This window comes from Orycteropus afer, unplaced genomic scaffold (assembly GCF_000298275.1).
Source record: "Orycteropus afer afer isolate SDZICR_OR568_19922 unplaced genomic scaffold, OryAfe1.0 scaffold00031, whole genome shotgun sequence".
NCBI classification, from domain to species: Eukaryota; Metazoa; Chordata; class Mammalia; order Tubulidentata; family Orycteropodidae; genus Orycteropus; species Orycteropus afer.
In genome coordinates this window covers 3,627,181-3,649,899 of record NW_006921618.1, presented here as the reverse complement: position 1 = coordinate 3,649,899, position 22,719 = coordinate 3,627,181, and the positions used below count along the sequence as shown (strand labels likewise).

Below are 22,719 nucleotides of genomic sequence, written 5' to 3'. Positions count from 1 at the left end.
TGACAGTTGGCGATGGCATAGTTTCACATGGTTAAAGTTAGTGCTTCTCAGTCTTTAGTGTGCATAAGGATTCCTGGGGAGTTTTTTTAAATTTCAAATTCCTGGTTACTTCTCACAACTGGACCAATAAGCAACCTCATGACAAATGGAAGAAAGATTGAAAATTTTCAAGGATTTAATTTTCTTGGCTCCTTCAAAAACGGCAAGGAGGCCACATGTTCTGACCTCCTCTAATCCCACAAGAGGAAGGCAGAATCACCATCAGTAGCCCAAGGCCTATTACTGCAAGGCCAGACATGCTGCCTCCCTCCAGCCCTTTCACCAACTTTTCCTCCCAAAGCACCACCACCTCTCTCCTGGGTTCAATAATTCGCTGCAGTGGCCACACAGAACTCACAGATTATGAGGTTTATTAGGGAAGCACCAGATTACAATTCAAGTTCAGGAAAAACGCTCAGTCTCTCTCCCAGCCCACCGTCTCTCAGCCAAGTCTCTCACAGTCTCTCCCCCAGCAGTGCATGTCCCTCGGTGTCTTACTCAGCAACCCGTGTCTCTTGAGTCTCTTTCCCAGCAGCGCGTGTCTCTTCCAGCAGCACTTGTCTCTTTTGGCAGCACGTCTTCTTCCTCAACCAGCAGTCAGAGAGAGTTCTGCCTCTAGGAGCCCTCCTTTTGAGCCCGGCAGGGTGGTCAAACTAGCCAATCATAGCATCAGAACTCTAAGCACGTGAGAGAGAGTGGGCACCTCCCAGAACATTGTTTTGTGCCACTCCCAACAGAAATACTCCAGGTGGACAACTTCAGCAATCAGGAGCTCCTCAGTTGCTCATAGAAAATTCTACCTTGGAGTTTACAAAGACTTATGGGTAGAAAAGCCACACTAAGTAATTTACTACACCACAGCTCCATAATCGATGCCCATGGAAGCAGCACAAAAGAAATCAAAATAATGTATTGCATTGGGCAAATGTGCTGTAAAACATCTCTTTAAAGTTTTATAAAGTGAAGCTGTCACTTTGAAGACTAAAAAGTATGCCTCACCCAAGCTATGGTATTTTCAATCACTTCATATGCATGTGAAAGCTGGACAATGAATAAGGAAGACTGAAGAAGAATCGATGCCTTTAAGTCATGCTATTGGTGAAGAATATTGAATATACCGTGGACTATAAGAAGAATGAATAAATCTGTCTTGGAAGAAGTACAGTCAGAATTCTCTAGAAGATGGTGAGATATAGTTTCATGTACTTTGGACATGTTACCAGGAGGGACCAGTCCCAGGAGAAGGGTGTCATGGTTGGTAAAGTATAGAGTCAGCAAAAAAGAGGAAGACCCTCAACAAGATGAATTGTCACAATGGCTGCAGTGATGGATTCAGACATAGGAACGGTTGTGAGAATGGCACCAGACCGGGCAGTGTTTCATTCTGTTGTACGTCGTGTTGGTCACTGAGTCAGAACCTACTTGGTGGTACCTAACAACAACAGCAGTTACTCCCACTCCCCTCTCCCAATGGAATTTAATTTGGTAGGTCTCCAATAAATTTCTCTAAGTGTTTAAAAACATTTTTCATACTTTAAAGATTATTCCTGAGGATTCTCAGAATCAGTACCTAATTCAAAGTCTTGTCAGTTGTTCCCAAGGGGACAAAATCCCAAAAGCTATTTCAGGAGGTTAAAATTGATTCTCATAATTCCAAATTATTTGAGAATTTCCTTAAATTATTTTTGTTGTTATTTAAAAAGTATGTTATGAAACCCATTTATACTTACATACTATTAGATGAAAAGTTTTATTTTGGTGGGCAAAGGAATATAAATTGAGCAGAAAAGTTGTTGACCTGTCTAAGATGAAGCCAAGGAAATGCTTCAGTGAGTATTTAACTATATAGGGTCTGAATGTCCTGCCCAAGTTGTCAGCTCCTTTCCCTGACTTAGGTTTATTCAGAGAAGTTCTAAAGTTTATAGACTTGGCCTTTTCCTAAACTTGCCCAAACACAATAGGAAGAAATATTTTTCCTCTAGAGAATGGGAATCTTTAAGACTACTGTAGTAACGTTGTACTCTTTGCATTTTTAAAGTAATTACAGACTTTGTACGGGCACGCAGCGTGGCTCCACATGACAACTGGTCTTATGGCATGGGGAATCCTTAAACTTCCCTTTTCATTCCATCTCCAAAATATGGATTTTAAATCCATTCCCTACTGCTATGATGAAAGAAAGTGAAAAATATTCTAGTCAGACTATGTGCTACTGAATTTTCCTATATTGGACCTTGTTTTTTGGAGTAATTCAGAAAGCATCTTTACCCAAAGTGCCTAACTTTTGTTGTAAGACACACATAGTGTTTTCTAAGGAAATTTAATAAAATGTATCCCAGTCTGTAAAAGTACACAAATGTAAGTTATGTCCTAAAAATTTTCTTCAGCTGGAAGGCAATAAAGAACTATGATTCTGAGTTAAAAGTGATAGGCCTACTGCCTACTTAGATAAGAAGTTGAAATCTACTTATCAATGACTTGTGGACATCTTGGCAAGTAGACTTAGTGCTGAAAGTCTGTGGGAGGAACTGTGCTGGGAATGGCTAAGCTCTGCTCTTTTAAATTTTTCTATAAAGCATTTTAGTAAGATGGCTAGCTGTGGTGTTCTTTCTGGCATCACTAGATTCTGAGATGTCCCTTGTTGGAATTCTGAGAAAGTGGAATGGTAGTTCAGAAAGGAAAAAAATTACTTATGAGTGGTGAGGAGTGGAGGTAGGGAGATAAGATTTTAGAGACACTGTGACATAGTTGTATAGGGTATAAAGGATGTAGTCTGAGGTATAAAAGATGGTTGATATTAGAATAAGGAGCCCTGGTGACACAGCGGTTAAGCACTTGGTTGCTAATGGAAAGGTCAGTGGTTTGAACCCACCATCTGTTCCATGTGGGAAAAGACCCGGTGATCTGCTCCTGTAAAGCTTACAATGTAGGAGACCCAGTGGGGCAGTTCTACTCTTGTTCTGTAAGGTTGCTGTGAGTTGGACTCAACTTGACAGCACACAACAACAGCAATAGTGAATGAAGGTAAGATGCCATATGAAGTGAGTATAAAAGGACGTTATGGTACTATATAAAGAGAGTGCAAATACTGGTTCAATTTTTCTGAAAAACGATGTCTGAAATAGTTTGGGCTAGATTGTAAGGAGTTTTGAAATCTGTACTAAGGAGCTGAAATAGTGACAAGCCACTGGGCTTCACTTTCTACAGATTACTATGGTAATGGGATAGAAAAACCAAACTCACTGCTATTGATTCGATTCTGACTCATAGCAACCTCCATTGGGTTTTTAAGATGGTACATCTTTATGGAAGTAGATTTCCTAGTCTTGCTTCTGCAGAGTGACAGGTGGGTTTGAACCACCAACCTTCTGGTTAGCAGTCAGATGCCTTAGGCCTGTGCTACCAGAGTGCCTTATGGTAGTAGGATAGACCTTGGCAAGACAGAGGTCTAGAGCATCAGTGGTTGTTAAAAGAATTGGTTCATGAAAAGCGTTTTAAAATAGTGCCTGGTACATAGTACTAGTGTGTACTAAATGTTAGATGCTATTTTCAATTATTGTTTTGATACCATTATTTCATATTGTAGTGGTCTAGATTCATTCATTAAAAAGATAATCATTGAGTGCTTACTGTATACTCACTGAAGATAAAAAGAGGAATTAATGTGGGATCATGAGAGAGGAGGGAGATATGATACTGACAAAGGAAATATAATGCAGATATAATGGACATTATTTGAATGGGGTGAAGGGCATGAAGAGGAAGAAGCCTAAGATGGTACCGAATGTGACTAGAAGGATATTACTATTAGGAATAGGGAAGCCAGGAAGGAGAGATACAGAGTTTTGTTGTAGATAGGAAGTTTTGGGATGCCAGTGAGGTGAAGATGTCTAGAAAATAGTTGGAAGTGTGAGTTTGACATTGAGGAGTTAAAAAATTAGATTGATAATATAGCTTTGGGAATTACCCACAAAGAGGTAGTTGTTGAAGTAATGAATCAGTGAGAGGGATGGAGGGCAGCAGGAGAGATGACGGCAGAGAATGCCAACATTTACAAGAAGCAGAAAAGGGCTTCACAGAGGGTAGGAAGGGATGGTTCAACAGAGTTCTGCTGATACATTGTGACCCGATTTTTTTTTATTAGAAAGTCAGTTTCTCTTAATTAGAGCTTGATATGGGTTGGAGGGTAGATAAAATTTTCGGAAAAAATATGGCCCAAAACAACATACCACTGAGGAATATTAGCTCAGTCCATATGGCTCTGAGGCCTAAAAATCAAGCATACAAATGAACAAAAGAAAATCCCTCACTTAAAAAAAAATCATACAATAGCCTCCAACTTATGTCAGAATTCTGTTTCAATGACTTCATATATTGGTTCTGACAGAAGTCAAATACTTCTCTCTCTCTCTCCCTTTTTTTTTTTCATTATTATGCCTTTTATTATCAGTATCTATAAACCTAATCTTTATTGTCTTTGAGGGGTTGAAAACATTATATATAAGCATGCAAATGAATTTTAATACATAGATACATAAAAAAATACCCAAATCATAACATATTTCTCCAATAGTGAAGACGAGTTGGACATCATTGGCACTTTTTCAGTTGTGGTAGGAACTCCACTTGTGGAAGGTTCTGAATCATCTGGATTATCACTGGGAATGGGGATAGTGTTTCTAATTAGAAAATTAGTCAGAATGTCTGTATGGTCCTTTTCTTTTTTTCTTCATATCTTCCATGGTAACATATCACTGTTCCAGAGTCTGCCTGCTAACTTTAGCAAAGCAATCAGTGTTTGGGTCCATGTTTTCAAGCAACTGAAGCCTCTGATTTAGTTTAGAAAAAACCTCAGCTAATCCTTTTGCTGTAAATCATAACATTGATCATCGGCATGTGAATATCTGAGAATGAGAACATGAGTGCTTTATTTGCTTACAACATTGTATGTGGTACTAATGATAAGATGTAAAGACAAAAGGACAAACAGACAGTTGTAAGTGTGGTTCATCATGACTTAAGTGGGGGACTATTGTTAAACAATATTGTAAGTAATAGTTACTCATAATCCTTTCAACACATTCATGATTTTAATTTTTGCATGTTTCTTTCTTCTCTTTATCTACATAGATACACAGTTTTACAGTTATAATCATCTTTTGGATGATTTTTAGAATTTTATTCTTAAGTACATTTTTTATGTTTTACTGTAGTTGTTATGTTTGCCTCCATTATACTTGCAGTGCCCCTTGATTTGAACTCTTACATTTTTTCCTGATTTTTCAACAGTGCTACAGTTAATCTTTCTGATGTGACTTAGATGTGTTTATTCCTTTTATTATTATTTTTTAAATTTTTGCAGTGTTTCCTCCCCTTCTCTCCTACCTCTGGAAACCAACAGAGCACATTTCCTTCCATATATAAACCTTTCCTTGACTTTTTAGAATTATGAACTAATACAATGTTTGTCCTTCTGTGATTGACTTACTTCACTCAGCACAGTGTCCTCCAAATTCATCCACGTTATGCGGTGTTTTGCAGATTCTACCTTATTCTTTAGTGTTGCATACTATTCCATTGAACGTATGTACCATAGTTTGGTTATCTATTCTTCTGTTGATGGGCATCTAGGTTGTTTCCATCTTTTGGCTATTATAAATAGTTCTGTGATGAACATGGGTATGCATATATCTGATCTTGTTCTGGCTCTCACTTCCTTAGGATGTATATATACTTAGTAAAGGGATTGCTGAATCCAATGGTATTGCTAATTCCAGCTTTTTAAGGAATTGTCATACTGCTTTCCACTATGGTTGTATCATTTTACAGTCCAACCAGCAGTATATGAGAGTCCCAATTGGTGGGGCCAGATGGTATTCCATTGTTGTTTTGATTTGCATCTCTCTAATGGCTCTGGTAGGAGCTCTGGTAGCTTAGTGCCTCAGGCACTTGACTGCTAACCAGAAGGCTGGCGGTTCAAACCCACCAGCCACTCCTTGGAAGGAAGATGGGGCAATCTACTTCCGTAGTGATACTGCCTCGGAAACCCAAGGAGGGGTCGCTATGAGTCGGGTCCGACTCGACGGCACATAACAGCAACAACAACAACAACAACAATGGCTCTGGTGGCGTACTACCTGAGGCATGTAACTGCTAACCAGAGGGCTGGCGGTTCAAACCCACCAGTTACTCCTTGGAAGGAAGATTAGGCAATCTACTTCCGTAGTGATAGTGCCTCGGAAAACAAGGAAGGGTCGCTATGAGTCAGATCAGACTCAGCAGCAGTGCGTTTGGCTTTTTTGATTAATGGTTAATGATCATAAACATTTCTTCATATGCTTGTTGGCCACCTGAATATCCTCTTTGGTGAAGTGTCTATTCATGTCTTCTGCCCATTTTTAAATTGGATTGTTATTTTCGTTGTTGAGGTGTTAGAATTTTCTGTAAATTTTAGAGATAGTCACTTGTCAGATGTGTTGTTACAGAATATTTTTTCCCAATCTGTAGGTTCTCTTTTTACTTTTTGGAGAAGTCTTTGGAAGCACATAAACATTTAATTTTCAGAAGGTCCCGTTCATCTAGTTTTTCTTCAGCTTTTTGCATTTTGGATTATGTTGACAGTCTGTTTTTGCCATAAATGAGGACCTCTAAATTTGCCCCAAATTTTTCCTTGATGAACTTTATATAGTTTTAGGTTTCACATTTAAGTCTTTGATCCATCTACAGTTAGTTTTTGTTTATAGTGAGAGGTATGGCTCTTGTTTGATTTTTCTGCAAATGGATATCCAGTTTTTCCAGCCCCATTTGTTGAAGAGACCATTTCTTCCCCATTTAATGGATCTCAGCCCTTTGTCAAAAATCAGCTGACCATAGGTGGATGGATCTATTTCTGGGTTCTCAATTCTGTTCCACTGGTCTAGGTGTCTTTCGTTGTACCAGTACCAGGCTGTTTGACTACTGTGGCTATATAGTAGGTTTTGAGCTCTGGGAGTGTGAGATCTCCTACTTTGTTCTTCTTTATTAGTGCTTTGCTTATCTGAGGTCTCTTTCCTTTCCTTATAAAATTAGTGATTGGTTTTTTCATATCCTTAAAGAATGTTGATGGGATCTGGATTGGGATTGCATTGAATGTTTAGATTGCTTTGGGTAGTATTGACATTTTCAGAACATTCAATCTTCCTATCCACAAGCATAGTACGTTTTTCCATTTATGTAGCTCTCTTATGGTTTCTTGAAGTAGTGTTTTGTAGTTTTCTTTGTACGGTTCTTTTATGTCCCTAGTGAGAGTTATTCCCGGGTATGGTAGCTATTGTAAATGGTATTGATTTCCTTTTCAGCAATCTCTTTGCTGGTGTAGAGGATTCCAGCTGATTTTTGTATGTTGATCTTGTATCCCGCCACTGTGCTCAATCTCTCAATTAGTTCCAGTACTTTTTTTTGCTGAGTCTCTTGGGTTTTCTTTGTATAGGATCATATCATCAGCAAATAGGGATAGTTTGACTTCTTCCTTACCAATTTGAATGCCTTTGATTTCCGTTCTTGCTTTATTGCCTTGGCTAGGATTTCCAAAACAATGTTGAGTAGAAGTGGTGATAGAGGGCATCCTTGCCTGGTTCTTGTGTGCAAGAGGAATGGTTTCAGTATCTCTCCACTGAGAATAATGTTGGCTGCTGGTTTTGCATATATGCCCTTTATTATGTTGAGGAATTTCCCTTCTGTTCCTGTTTTGGTGAGAGTTATTTATTTATTTATTTATTATTATGATCTGAGTGAAGATTTACAGAGCAAATTCACTTTCCATACAGCAGTTCACATACACTTTGTCTCATGACATTGACTACAATTTACCACAATGTAACAGCTCCCCTCCCACTTTCTCCTGATAGTTACCTCTTCCCTCTATCCTTCCCTCCATGCACTCCTGCCCCCTGAGCTGTCTCCCTGTGCATACACAGTCCTTCTTCTCCCATGATTGTTCTTTCCAAGGAGTGTATCTACCTCAGGTAAATGTTCACCTCCTATACCTGTCTTTTGTTTGGCTGGAAGCCACAGGTGTGGGTTCAGTTCCATACCTGAAGGGCAGCTAGGGGCCATAGTCTAAGTGGTTCCACCAGGCTTTATCAGACTAGCAAAACTGGTGCCCCCTCTTTTTTTTTATTTCCCCCAAATGATTTTGAGTTTTGTTCTACTTGTTCTCCCTCTCTATCCAGGATCCTTACATAGATCCCTCTTCAAGTGGTTGACAGTGGTAACCCAGGCACCATCTAGTTCTTCTGGTCTCGTAGTTGCATAGGCTATGGATCTCATGGTGTATCAGTTGCTAGGACTAATTGTTTCCATGAATCTTTGGTTTTCTTCATTCTTCTTTGCTCTGGATGAGGTGGTGAGAGTTTTTTTAATCAGGAATAGGTGTTGGATTTTATCAGATGCTTTTTCTGCCTAGCTTGTTATGATCATGTAGTTCTTTTCCTTTGTTTTATTTATGTGATGGATGATGTTGATTATTTTTTCTAATGTTGAACCATCCTTGCAGACCTGATAATTAACCCCACTTGGTCATAATATTTTTTGGATATGTTGTTGGAATCTATTGGCTAGAATTTTGTTGAAGATTTTTACACCTGTATTCATGAGGGATATTGGTTTGTAGTTTTCCTTTTTTAGTGATGTCTTTGCCTGGTTTTGGTATCTAATTTATGCATGCTTCATAAGATGAATTAGGGAAGATTACATTCTTTTCTGTGTTCTGGAATAGTTTGAGTAGGATTGGTGTCAGTTCTTCTCTGAATGTTTGGTAGAATTCTCTGGTGAAACTGTCTGGGCCAGGGCTTTTTTTTTGTTGGTAATTTTTTTATGACCTGTTCAATTTCTTCTTTTGTTACAGGTCTGTTCAAATTTTCCACCTCGGTCTCTGTTAGTGTAGGTAAGCAGTATGTTTCTAGAAATCTGTCCATTTCTTCTAGATTTTCAAATTTGTTGGGAGTGTAGGTCTTCATAGTATCCTGATATTATCCTTTTAATTTCTGTTGGTTCTGTTGTGTTGTCCCCAGTTTGTTTCTTATTTGAGTTATTTATATTCTCTTACTCTTTTCCTTTGTTAAATCTGCCAGTGGTGTGTCAGTTTTATTAGTCTTTTCAAAAAACCAACTTCTAGTCTTGTTGATTTTTTTCTGTTGTCTTTCTGTTTCATTGATATCTGCTTGAGTATTATTTCTTTTCTTTTGGTGACTGTAGGCTTTTTTTGCTGCTCTTTTTCTAATTTTGGAGATGTTGGGTTAAGTTGTTGATTTTGGCTCTTTTTTGATGTATGCATTTATTGCTATAAAGTAGGCTCTGATCACTGCTTTTGCTGTGACCCAAGATTTTGGTATGTTGTATTTTCATTCTTGTTTGAATCAAGGAATTTTTTAATTTCATTTTTTTATTTCTTCTATTACCCAGTCCTTCTTAAGGAGGGTGTTGTTCAGTTTCTATGTGTTTGCTTTTTTTCCGTTGATCTTCTATTACTGATTTCTAATTTTATAACATTGTGATCTGAGAAGATACTTAGCAATATTTCAGTATTTTTAAGTTTATTAAGGCTTGCTTTATGGCCTAATGTATGGTCTATCATGGGGAATGTTCCATGTGCACTGGAAAAGAATGTATATTGCTGTTGTTTGGTGAAGTGCTCTGTAGATGTCTATAAGGTCAAGTTGGTAGATTGTATTGTTTAGCTCTTCAGCTTCTTTATTGAGTTTTTTCCAGTTCTATCTTTCATTGCAAGTGGTATATTGAAGTCTCCTATTATGATTGTGGAGTCATCTATTTGCCTTTTCAGTTCTGTTAAAGTCTGATTTACGTATTTTGGGGCTCTTTCATTGGGTTTATGGATAATTTATTGTGGTTATATCTTCTTGTTCAATTGATCCTTTGATCATTATACAGTGTCCTTCCTTGCCTCTTCTGGTAGTTTTTGTCTTAAAGTCAGTTTTATCAGAAATTAATTTTACCACTCCTGCTGTTTTTTGGTTGTTATTTGCTTGCTATATCTTTTTCCAACCTTTGATTTTTTGTCTATTTTTGTCTTTGTCTCTAAGGTGAGTCTGTTATAGGCAGCATATTGATGGGTTATGTTTTCTTATCCAATCTGTAACTCTCTGTCTCTTAGTGGTGCGTTGAATCCATGGACATTCAATGTAATTATCGACAAGTATGAATTTGTTGCTGTTATTTGGTTATGTTTTTTCATGGTGTTCCTGATTTCTTTGTTCCATGTAATTTTCTGTGCTGAGCTCATTTTGTTTATGAATTGTGTTACCATTTCCTTTGTTGCTGTCATTTTAGTATTTGCTAAATATTTGTGCTTGTCTTCTTTTTTTATTTTGATGTGAAGGTTTATCATAGTTCTTTGAGGTTTGCCTTGTGATTTATAATTTTGTTCCCATGTTTAGACATGTTTATTCTTTTGAATTGTTTCTTTGGGATAAGAAATCGATACTTTTTCTTATAGCTGTGTTGAGTATAGTGGTTAAGAATACGGGTTTTAGAGACAAACTTGGCTTATTCAATGAGTAACCATGTGACTTTGGCCATATTCCAAACCTCTCTGAGCTTTATTGCTCTCATCTCTAAATGGATCATATATATCTCCCTAATAATAAGATTGCTCTGAGCATTTAGTGTGATGTGATATGTACATTGCTTAGCCCTGTGCTTGGCTTTTGGGAACTGCCTAATATTTTATATGTGAATTACTTCTAATGTGTGAGATTTTGATTAATACTCACTTCCAAAGAATGGAGTCCTCTAAAATGTTGTATGTGACTATAATTAAGTCTGGCAGACTTAGACATTTATCCAACATCCTGAGGTAACCATGATTTTTGTCTTCTGAAGCCAAAGTAGATGTTTGCTTTTCCGTTGGCATCCTACTCAGTTTGGGTGTGTGTGTGCTTGAGAAGGTAACTTGGAGCTTAGATAACAGAGCTCAGAGTAAAGCTCATTTGAAAGACATGCTACAACTGGAGGCAAAGAAAAGTCTTGATTCATTCTAGATACATCAGCCAGTGGGCTTTGACGCCTTACAGGCAGAATATTTCTGCTAAAACTGTTAATTTAACATAATTTACATCCTCAGGTTGATGGTTCTCCCATTTTCGCATATTATTTGTATTATGTAACTGATTATGAAAGAAAAACTGTTAGCTTATTACACTAGTTCCAAAAATTTTCTTTTGAAGCCACCAACTGTTTAAGTTCTGCCCATTTGAAAACTTACCCTGATTATGTTATCTCAGTGTGTTTCTCATTTTTCAGGGTCCCAATCCTGCCACTGATTAGCTGTAATTGTTGATGGATTACTAATTTTTCATTTACATTTTATTTGTTGAGCTAAATTGTGTTTCTTCAAGATCTCTTGTAAATCTGAATTTCTGGATACTTCTTTCTTTAAAGCATTCTTTCCAAATATTTAAGACAACTAACATTAGAGAGGGAGCTCTGGTAGCATAGTGCCTAAGGCACTTGACTGTTAACCAGAAGGCTGGTGGTCCAAACCCACCAGCCACTCCTCGGAAGGAAGATGGGGCAATCTACTTCCATAGTGATATGCCTCGGAAACCCAAGGAGGGGTTGCTATGAGTCAGGTCTGACTTGACGGCACATAACAACAACAACAACATTAGAGAGCAATGGTAGCCTTTTGGCTTTATTTTCCTAATGGTCTCTTGTGTGTCTTTCACGTCAGAATACACTGTTGCAGCAGCTGGGGATTGCTCCTTTTTCTGAGGGCCCTTGGCCCTTGTACATTCACCCTCAAAGCCTCTCCGTACTCTCACGCCTCCTGCTCATCTGGCAACATAAAGCTGGTGCTCAAGGAGATCCTGATGTCCCCGAATGTCTTAAAGTTTGGGACAGGTATGATATTTCCATGAGAAGGTCCTGTGGAAAAGATTATTTATGTGTTTATTGGACTTCTTTGTAGATAATCTGTGGCTTTGAGATATACTCAGCTGATCGTGTTGAAAGTGGTGAGGGTGGAGGGCTGTGTTTCTGATAGGGAGAAGATAAGCTGTTCTAAAAACAGAAGTACATAAACTGTGGTCTGGAAAAGGAATCTTTAGCACATGAGGGATTTGATTATAATTATTAGATAGAACCTGAATCCTGGATGTAACCAATTTTATTTTGACCTGGATTTTTGAAAGAAAGGCAGCCCAACTCTATCTGGTATTTTTGCTCTCAATGTATAACCTTTTTTTGGAAAATTTTAAAGACTTTATCTACTTAAGGAAGCTCAGATTAATCATCTAAATCCTCTTGAGATAGACCCATGTTTGCCATTTTTGTTTACATGGTTATGGGTCTTCAAAGCAGTTTGTTTTCCTAAAAGGCTTTGCTTTTCTAGTCTCCATTTGAGATCAAATAGCTCTAATACTGGATTTGAGAAATCATAAACCTTGAATGCCAAAGACCCACAATATTTTTCCTGTTGGAATCTTGCAAAAAGACCAGGAGGAGGGGACCTTTATTAAAACACAAATCTCTCTTCTAATAGTCAAAGGCAGTGGAAACAGTTGGCTACATTCATTCCTTTTTGCATAAGAGTTTTTCTGATAAGTTCACGGAATTGTGTGTGTGTGTGTGTGTGTGTGTATTATTTATTGTGGAGTTATTTTCAACTACTAGTATAAACTCTTAAACTCAGATTAAACTGTAGGCTTGAAGTACAAGTTATTGAAATAGCTTTACCTGCCCAAGCTCATTTTCGGGGAGCTTAAAGTTCTTTCTATTGCCATAAATGCCAGGGTGGGCGTTAACACTGCTGTGGCCACAATTGAGAGAGCTGAAAGTTCTTGGCAACATTTTTCTTGTCCATTCTGAGCTTTTTTGTAGCCAAGATTTGGTTTTTGTCTTTTTAACATGTGACTTTTTTTTTCTTCCTTAATTTGCTGTCTACATTTCTGGGTTAAAGATATTTATTTCAGAGCTTGATATTTTAACTGTTGGTGGGATATTCTAACTTTTCACACTGGACATATGTTCCTTTTCTCTGTGGTAGGTTTTTGTCTACAATGAAGCAAAATGCCCTGCAAGGGGTGGTGCCCAATGAGACTGAAGATTTGAATATAGAGCACCTGCAACTCCTCCTCCTCATTTTCCACAACTTCACTGAAAAAGGCCGGCGGGCCATACTGACTCTATTTGTCCAGATCATCCAGGAGCTGAGTGTCAACATGGAAGTCCAGATGCGCTCTGTACCTCTCATCCTGGCTCGCCTCCTCTTAATCTTTGATTACCTCCTTCATCAGTACTCTAAAGCCCCCATGTATCTGTTTGAGCAGGTCAGACCAATGCATTCTTTAACTTTTCACTTAACTGTTAGAACTACATTCTTCTTAAGAGTTGCCATGGCCCAAGCCCAAATGATCTTCTTACTTTAGGTTTTGGGAGCTCTGGTAGCATAGTGCCTAAGGCACTTGACTGCTAACCAGAAGGCTGGCGGTTCAAACCCCCCAGCCACTCTTCGGAAGGAAGATGGGGCAATCTACTTCTGTAGTGATACTGCCTCGGAAACTCAAGGAGAGGTCACTATGAGTTGGGTGCGACTCGACGGTTTATAACAACAACAACACTTTAGGTTTTAGGTGTTTGTTGTAGGAAGTTCATGGGTAGGATTAGGAAGACCATTAGCGCTTATAAACATGCCCTTGCACTTTATGTTTACTAGAAGTGGTAAATGTAGATTATCTAATTTGATGTGTTTGTTAAAGTTGGATTATAAGCTCCATTCACAGGAATTATCCTTAAGTTACCCCACTCTACTTGTATCTAGCATAATGCCCTGAATTCCAACATTCAGGGAGCATTTGACTGTGGAGCACTAATTTTTTTTTTTTTTTAAATTGTGTTTTGGGTGAAAGCTTACTGAGCAAATTCACTTTCCGTACAGTACTTCACATACACTTTGTCTCATGACATTGACTATAATTTCCCACAATGCAACAGCTCCCCTCCCATTTCTTCCCCATAGTTACCTCTACCCTGTGTCCTTCCTATCATGCACTCCTGCCCCTCCCCGAGCTGTTTCCCTGTGCATATACAGCCCTTCTATTCTTCCATGATTGTTCTCTCCAAGGAGTGTATCTACCTAATGTAAGTGTTCAACTCCTATGCCTGTCTTTTGTTTGGCTGCAAGCCACAGGAGTGGGTTCAGTTCCAGACCTGAAGGGCAACTAGGGACCATAGTCTCAGTGGTTCCATCAGGCTTTATCAGACCAGTAAACCTGGTCCCTTTTCTTTTTTTAATGATTTTGAGTTTTGTTCCACATTGTTTCCCACTTTGTCCAGGATTTCCTACATAGATTTTCCCTTGAGTGGTTGAGTGGTAGCCAGGCACCATCTAGTGCTTCTGGTCTCATAGTTGTATATGCTGAGGATTGTGTGGTGTACCAGTCCCTTAGACTAATTGTTTCCATGAATCTTTGGTTTTTCTTCATTTTTCTTTACTCTGGATGAGGAGAGACCCATTGTTGCATCTAGATGGCTGCTTGCAAGCTTTTAAGATCCCAGTCACTACTTGCCAATGCAGGATGTGGAACAGTGTTTTGTGTAGTATGTTATGCCAATTGAGCTTGATGTCCCCTGAGATTATGGTCCCAAGCCCACAGGTCCAACTGTGGATAGCTCCCTCTGGGTAGCTGGCTGTGGCCAAGAAGTGACTATAACCTTGTCCCTTGTCAGCTCTACTATATATATATCTGAGAATTCTTATAGAACATACCAATACACTTGTTGGGATATTGTTTGCCAACCCTGTACATGGCCTTGGGTACACTCCCTGCTGCATAGACATACCTAATAGTTCAGCCTGTGCACCCATCTGTCCACCCGTATATCCATGTTTGCTTTCACTGACAATGCAGTACTGTATGTGCAAAAGGGTTCATCTTTGTTGTTTGTACCTCCCATGTACCTCTCTATGTCTTCTTCTTCCTCAATGCCACCATGCTGATCACTCACATTTAGTACATTGCCCTTCTTTTCACCCAAGTCAATACTTGTCTCTACCTATCTAACAGTGTTCTCTCCCTGCTCCTCCCACCCCTGGTAACCAACAAAGAAAATTTCCTTCCATATATAAACCTTTCCTTGACTTTTTATAATAACAGACTAATACAATATTTATCCTTCTGTGATTGACTTATTTCACTCAGCATATAATGTCCTCAAAGTTCATCCATATTATATGCTGTTTTGCAGATTCTACATTATTCTTTAGTGTTGCATAGTATTCCATAGTGTGTATGTGTCATAGTTTAGTTATCCATTCTTCTGTTGATGGGCACCTAAGTTGTTTCCGTCTTTTGGCTATTGTAAATAATGCTGCAATGAACATGGGTGTGCATATATCTGTTCTTGTCCTAGGTCTCACTTCTCTAGGATATATACCTAGTAATGGAATGGCTGTGTCAAATCTATTTCTGATTCCAACTTTTTAAGGAATCACCATACTGCTTTCCACAGTGGTTATATCATTTTACAGTCCCACCAACAGTGTATGAGAGTTCAGTCTCTCTGCCTCCTTGCCAGCATTTGTTATTTTCTGTCTTTGTGAACTTCTGTACTAGTTGAGCACTAAGTTTTTTGTATTGGTAAATTCTTCTGTTGTGAAGATCTAAAATGAGGATGGGAAGGCTGTTAAGGGTTATTATGTCCATCATTTCTTAAAACCTTTCATTGAGCACTATTCCCTTTATGCACCATTAAAAAAACAAACAAACAAACAAAAAAAAAACACTTCCCAGAAGAGGCCACAGGAAAATCTCTTAAGGTTTTATTTTAGTTTGTAGATTTTCCCAAACTTTGACTTAACCGATCTAGTTACATGCCTGGGGTGAAAAGTAGAATGGTGACTGCATATCTTTCTTAATTTGAGTATTTATGTTTTTAAAGGTACAGCATAATCTGCTAAGTCCTCCTTTTGGGTGGGCAAGTGGATCCCAGGACACCACCTGCCGCCGAGTGACCACCCCTCTCTATCATGGGTTCAAAGAAGTAGAAGAAAACTGGTCTAAGCATTTCTCATCAGGTTAGAAAGAAGATTGTAATAACAAACTGATCCTATAGGATCTTTAGTCATTAGTGTAATCTCTTGCTTGTGGGTAGCAGATACTCACCTACAGATTCAAAACATTTGCTCCCATATACTCTGTTCATTTAAACAAAAAGGCATTGGGACACACCATAGTGTGTAATACATGGATTCTTGCCATTCTACTAATTAAATTAAATTTTCCTCATTTCCCTTTGGGATGTGGTTCTAACCCACAGGCTAAATTTCACTTTGGGCCTTGGTATACCATTCTGAAACTAGTAAGGACCATGGCATTTTCTCGAGTGTTTCTCATATTGCAGTTGTCTGTTCTTTTGATGAGGTGCCATCTGTGTTCCTTTCTAGCATGTATTTGCTCTCATCCTGAGGATTGTTAGGTAGGAAGTATTTTCTGGAAGCTTTCATGATGCTGATAGTATGACTTTACTATCATTATGATCACTTTTTTTTTTTTTTTAATTAGTCAGCCCTTTGGATATTAGGAAAACAGCACTTAAGTTTAATGCTGTGTAACGATACAATTTTATTGATTAACTTCATGATTATAGAGCACCTTAGTTAACTTCTAGAGTAATGATCTCAACTGGTGATAAATTTACCCCCAGAAAGAGATCTTTGACAATATGGAGACATTTTTGGTTGTCACAGATGGAAGGGTGGTGGCATCCAGTGGTAGGAGACCAGGGATGCCTACAGTGCACAAAACCATAGAGTTACCTAGCCCATAGTGTGTTTTGCGCCAAGCTTGAGAAACTGTTCTAAAGTATTTTCTATACTTTTGTTTTTTAAATTTTTATTGTGGTTTGGATTAAAGTTTACAGAGCAAATTCACTTTCCATATAGCAGCTCACATAGACTTTGTCTGATGACATTGACTGAAATTTCCCACAATGCAACAGCTCCCCTCCCACTTCCTCCTCATAGTTACTACTTCCCTGTGTCCATGCATTCCTGCCCCCTGAGCTGTCTCCCTGTGCATACACAGCCCTTCTATTCTCCCATGATTGATCTCTCCAAGGAGTGTATCTACCTAACATAAATGTTCAGCTCATATGCCAGTCTTTTGTTTGGTTGGAAGCCACAGGAGTGGGTTCAATTCCAGACCTGAAGAGCAACTAGGGGCCATAGTTTCAGTGGTTCCATTAGGCTCTATCAGACTGGCAAACCTGGTCATTTTTTTTTTTTTTTAATGATTTTGAGTTTTGTTCTACATTGTTCTCCCACTCTATCCAGAACCTCCTACATAGATCCCCCTCCAAGTGGTTGACAGTGGTAGCTAGACACCATCTAGTTCTTCTGGTCTCATAGTCATATAGGCTGAGGATCACATGGTGTACCAGTCCCTTGGACTAATTGTTTCCATGTGTCTTTGGTTTTCTTCATTCTTCTTTGCTGTAGACAAGGAGAGATCCCTCGTTGCATCTAGATGGACACTTCCAAGTTTTTAAGATCCCAGTCGCTACTCGCCAAAGTAGGGTGTGGAACAATGTTATTGTTTAGTATTTTATGCCAATTGAACTTGATGTCCTCTGCGACTATGGTTCCAAGCTCACAGGTCCAACTAATCACTCCCCTTTGGGTGGTTGGGTGTGGCCAAGAAGTGACTACAACCTTGTCTCTTGTCAGCTGTACTATATACCTGAGAATTCTTACAGAACATACAAATAGATTTGTAGAAACATTGTCTGTCAACCCTGTACATAATATTTTCTAAATTTTTGCATTCAGTCTCTTAAACAGTTGTGAATGAAATCATTCTTTTAATAAGTACCTTGTTTTCCAGATGCTGTACCACAACCCAGATTCTACTGTGTCCTATCTCCAGAAGCCTCAGAAGATGACTTAAATCGTCTTGATTCTGTGGTACTTTAAAACCCCATTTTACATAAGGATCAGATGACTTTATGACTTCTCCACTAAAAATTAGCCTGTGGGAAGGAGGGGGATGACTTATGTTTTGTAATGAGGGATTAAAGTCTCTTTCAGAATTTGGGCTTATTCTAAAAGGAAAATGTAATTTTGGTATATGTTTGCTGGGCTTTTGCCATATTTGAAGCCATTTTTGGTGGTTGGCAGTTCTGACACATGATTCCTGAAGATTATCTCAGTTAGCATTTGTCACATATGCAGATATGTTAATGGACAAAAATTATTACCTCATTCTCTCATTCTAAAGCCTTAAGTTGTATGCTTACAATACCCTGAACATTGAATAAAGTTACTGAGTGGGAATCTGCTCCAATGAGAAATTAGTGACTATTGTATGATGGATATTTTGCCAGTCATGTGATTAATAAGCATTAGTGCATGGAAGTAGAAAAAGATAATTCAAAAAATAAGAAGAAATGATTGTTTGTCTTTTTTTTTTTTTTTTTGGTGTTAGGCATGTGATGTTCTTTTCTCCAAACTTGTCAAGTATGATGAACTTTACACTGCATTGACATCCCTGCTTGCAGCTGGATCTCAGCTTGATACAGTCAGGAGAAAGGAAAACAAGAATGTAACAGCCCTGGTAAGACCGCGGGAGCCTGGCTTAAGAGAGTTTGGGCCGTGTTTGATTATTGGGTAGTAATTAGCCTACCTGAAACTTTCTTTTGGGATCTGACCGGTTGGTTGAATACCTGTTTGTAAAACTTACTGATACTTTGATATTTCTATGAAGCTTGGCTCACCTTAGAGATTGTTTTATCATTTTTGTATTTTTTGTTAGTGTTTATAGAAAGAATTGTGACTTTGCTAGTTAGGCCATCTAAGTGCTATAGTTCCTGTGAAAGCTGTTTGGTAGGTTATAGTAAAAGCTTCATACTTAAGCTTTTTCTTTGATCTTATGCATTTGTCTCTCTACCTCTCAAAGCTGTAACAGCAATTCCAAGCCACAGAAAGGGCCAACTGATTGTAGGATCTGCCAAGTAGGATATCCTGCTCTCTTTTGGTTTCTTTGTAAAATGTTAGGGAGCCAAGATTTTCTTAAAACAGAAAGTATTTTTAGCTTATAAGATGTGCAGAATATGGAACAGATTATTTAAATGTACATTTTACCAATTTCTGCTTATTATCAGGTATACTCTAGAAGGGTCTGAGAGCTGATTCAAGAGTGTCAAATCAATTGAAAATCATGACTCCACACAATTCTATTTTAAAAGTTGTATTTGGGAGTTATTGCTATTAGGGAGCTCTTGTGGCAATACCAGATTCTGACTCTGACTGCTCCTTTTACTTCATCCAGGAAGCCTGTGCCCTTCAATATTATTTCTTGATACTGTGGAGAATCTTAGGAATTTTGCCACCATCAAAGGTTTATATGAACCAACTGGCCATGAACTCCCCTGAGATGAGTGAATGTGACATCTTACATACCCTGAGATGGTCTTCTCGCCTCCGGATCAGCTCCTATGTCAACTGGATAAAGGTACCACTAACACAAAGTTTGCTTCTAAGGGATATTCAGAGCCAACATTGCTCTGTACCTATGGGGACTTTTTTAAGGGAAAAGAAAATTTTGGACTCTTTCTAGATCAATCTCCTGAAAGTTTTTTTCTTCCCGTCCAAATAGGATCATCTTACCAAACAAGGAATGAAGACTGAACATGCTGGTTCTCTCACAGAACTGGCATCCACAAAGTGCAGCTCAGTAAAATATGATGTTGAAATTGTAGAGGAGTACTTTGCTCGACAGGTATGTATTCAAAAAACGACAGAATTTGGCTTCTACCTTACCCTTTTGCTGTGACTAACAAGAATCTTGAATATTTTTCAAGATCTCGTCATTCTGTAACATTGACTGTACCACCATCTTGCAACTCCATGAGATTCCTAGTCTGCAGTCTATCTACACCCTTGATGCTGCTATCTCAAAAGTTCAGGTCTCTTTGGATGAGCACTTTTCTAAGATGGCTGCTGAAACAGATCCTCACAAATCATCTGAGATCACCAAGAACTTACTTCCAGCCACGTTACAACTCATCGACACCTATGCATCCTTCACTAGGTATGATGGGCTGCCTGCCCAGAGATGGTGTAATGGGGAATTTAGATCCTTGGGTGGTCTACTTTCTTACTGACTCATTGTCATCAAGTCAATTCTGACTCATAGTAAACCTGTAGTACAGAGTAGGACTGTTCCATAGGGTTTCCAACGCTGTAGTTTTTGTGGAACCAGACTGCCACATCTTTCTCCTCTGTTAGGCTGGAATTCTTCAAATTGAATGTAGTAGTTCTACATACTCTTTATTCTGTATAGATCCTCCAGTGACTCAGGTTTTTCTTAATTTTTCCTGTTTCATCAACTTAGTTTTTTTTTCCCTCTTGATAAAATGCTTTCTTCAGTAATATGAAGGCATACCTGATGAAAATATTTTCAGATAGTTTAGGAGGAACCAAGAGGAAGTTTAATTTCTATACATCTTTAAAAGGAAATATTTAATTTGTAGAGTACAAAGACAATGTAATTTTTCCTAATCCCATCATTTCTGTTAACAGGGGTAAAACTCTTTAACTGTCAATTATTGTGATATGCAGTTAGAGAAAAGGTCTTCCTTAATAAGTTAGAGATTGTTTTGAAATTCAGCTCTTTCTACAGCAAACATTGCAAATTGCAGGCCTTGTAGTTTTTTTTTGTTTCGTGTGCATACAGCTTAAATATTTTAAAGTTCATTTTTTTTTTTTTTTATTAGGATTTGGGTGAAGATTTACAGAGTAAATTCACTTTTCATACAGCAGTTCACATATACTTTGTCTCATGTCATTGACCAAAATTTACAATGCAGCAGCTCCCCTCCCACTTCCTCCCCATAGTTACCTCCTCCCAGTGTCCATCCCTTCATACTCTTCGAGAGGCCCATTTTCTGCCAACCCTGTATATGATCTTGGATACACTCTCCATTTAGACATACATAATTGTTTAGCTTGTTCACCCATCTATCCGTCCCTATACCCATATTTGCTTTCATTAACAACTCAGTATTGTATTTACAAAGGGGTTCATATTTGTTGTTTGTACTGCCCATGTAACTCTCTCTGTCTTTCTCATCCTCAATGCTGCCATATTGGTCACTCACATTTGGTACATTGCCCTTCTCTTCACCCAAATCAATATTTATCTCTATCTATCTAACAGCATTCCCTCCTCTTCCCTCCCACCCCTGGTAACCAACAAAGAAAATGTCCTCCAATGTATAAACATTTCCTTAATTAAAGTTCATTTTTGATGTATAAGAACTAGATGATTATTCACAAATCGAGCTTTCTGGCTTTTCTTAAATTGGAAGAACTGGCAGCACTGGAGCCTTGTTTCCCTCATGACAACGATAGGCTGTAGCTGAGGAGGGCAGTAGCCCTCCTTGGCTGTTACAAACTCATTCCGTTATCTGGTTCCTCTAGGACTTCATTTGGCGATGCCTGTTCTATGGGGCTTTTATGTTAAAAGGGGCATAAAACGTGACTGTTTTCAGTATGAATGCTTTGCAGTAGAGTGAGAACTATATTGGCTGAGGCAAATTTTGAACAAATATGAATAGCAGACATGAATAACAAGTATGAGTGCCTGCTATGTGTCAAGTCGTTTTCTAGATCCTGGGATATAGCAGTTAGCCACATTGACCAAGTGTTTGCCCACTGGGAGTTTCTATTCTGAAAACAGTGATTTAAAGGCTCTTTTTTTTTTTTAAAAAAAATAAAGGTTTCTGGTAGTAAAGTACAGCTTACAGGCGCTCCTGTGGCCTAGGAGGTCAGTGCTTCCAAAACTGAGCTGTTGATAGATGTGCTTGAGCACGTAAATTTGGGAAATGCTGGTGAATAAAATTAAGCAGGGCTTGTTTGTTTTTTGATACTTTACAGAGCCTTTAATATAGGTACATTGTCAATATTCTGGGGAGGGAGGATTGAAAGCAAGGGAAAGATACAGTGTTTTGTTGTACAAAACAGTGTTTGTTGCATACAACAAACTGATTTGTTGTAGAATCATGTTTTGGGAACATTTCAGAGCAGTTGGGAAACAATTATCCATTAGAATTTTTATGAGACTAGGAAGGGGTAAGTCACTACCAAATGGATTTTAGACATTAGGAAGCTAAGATACAGGCTTATTGACTTGCCTAGGGTTGAGAGTTCTTCCCATATCCCCCTATTTTTATTTTAGAGCCTATTTGCTACAGAATTTCAATGAAGAGGGATCCTCTGGAAAACCTTCTAAGGAGAAACTACATGGTTTTGCTGCAGTTTTGGCTATCGGCTCTAGCAGATGCAAGGCCAACACACTGGGTGAGTGAGCCAGTGTACTCTGGAATACTAATAGTGCTACTTCTCTCCCTCTCTACCTGTCTACTGGCCCTTCCCATTTATTGGCACCTTTCTCGTGCCAAGCATTTACATAGGTTTAATCTGTTTTGATTTTCATAATAATGCTGTAAGGTAAGTGGTATTATTATCCTCATTTTGCTGATGAGACAACTGAGATTTAGAGCAGTTATTTGTCTGAAATCCTACAGCTTGTAAGTGGTGGAGCTGGGAACTAAGTCAAGATCATTTGGCTCTAAAACATTAGTCTGTCTGCCCTTAGCACAGATGTTTGTCCTCCTTTTCATCTG

At 38.5% G+C, this 22,719-nt stretch overlaps 1 protein-coding gene across 1 annotated transcript in view; it reads left to right on the top strand.

The window, feature by feature from the left end:
• The window catches only part of UBR4 (ubiquitin protein ligase E3 component n-recognin 4), a 180,860-nt gene that overhangs the window by 32,739 nt on the left and 125,402 nt on the right, over positions 1–22,719 (top strand). The window contains exons 18-26 of the mRNA XM_007935639.2: positions 11,768–11,937; positions 13,082–13,364; positions 15,976–16,111; positions 17,919–17,998; positions 18,519–18,647; positions 19,362–19,544; positions 19,689–19,811; positions 19,894–20,123; positions 22,272–22,393. Coding sequence (XP_007933830.1) covers positions 11,768–11,937; positions 13,082–13,364; positions 15,976–16,111; positions 17,919–17,998; positions 18,519–18,647; positions 19,362–19,544; positions 19,689–19,811; positions 19,894–20,123; positions 22,272–22,393 — 1,456 coding nt within the window. The remainder of the gene's footprint in view (positions 1–11,767; positions 11,938–13,081; positions 13,365–15,975; positions 16,112–17,918; positions 17,999–18,518; positions 18,648–19,361; positions 19,545–19,688; positions 19,812–19,893; positions 20,124–22,271; positions 22,394–22,719) is intronic.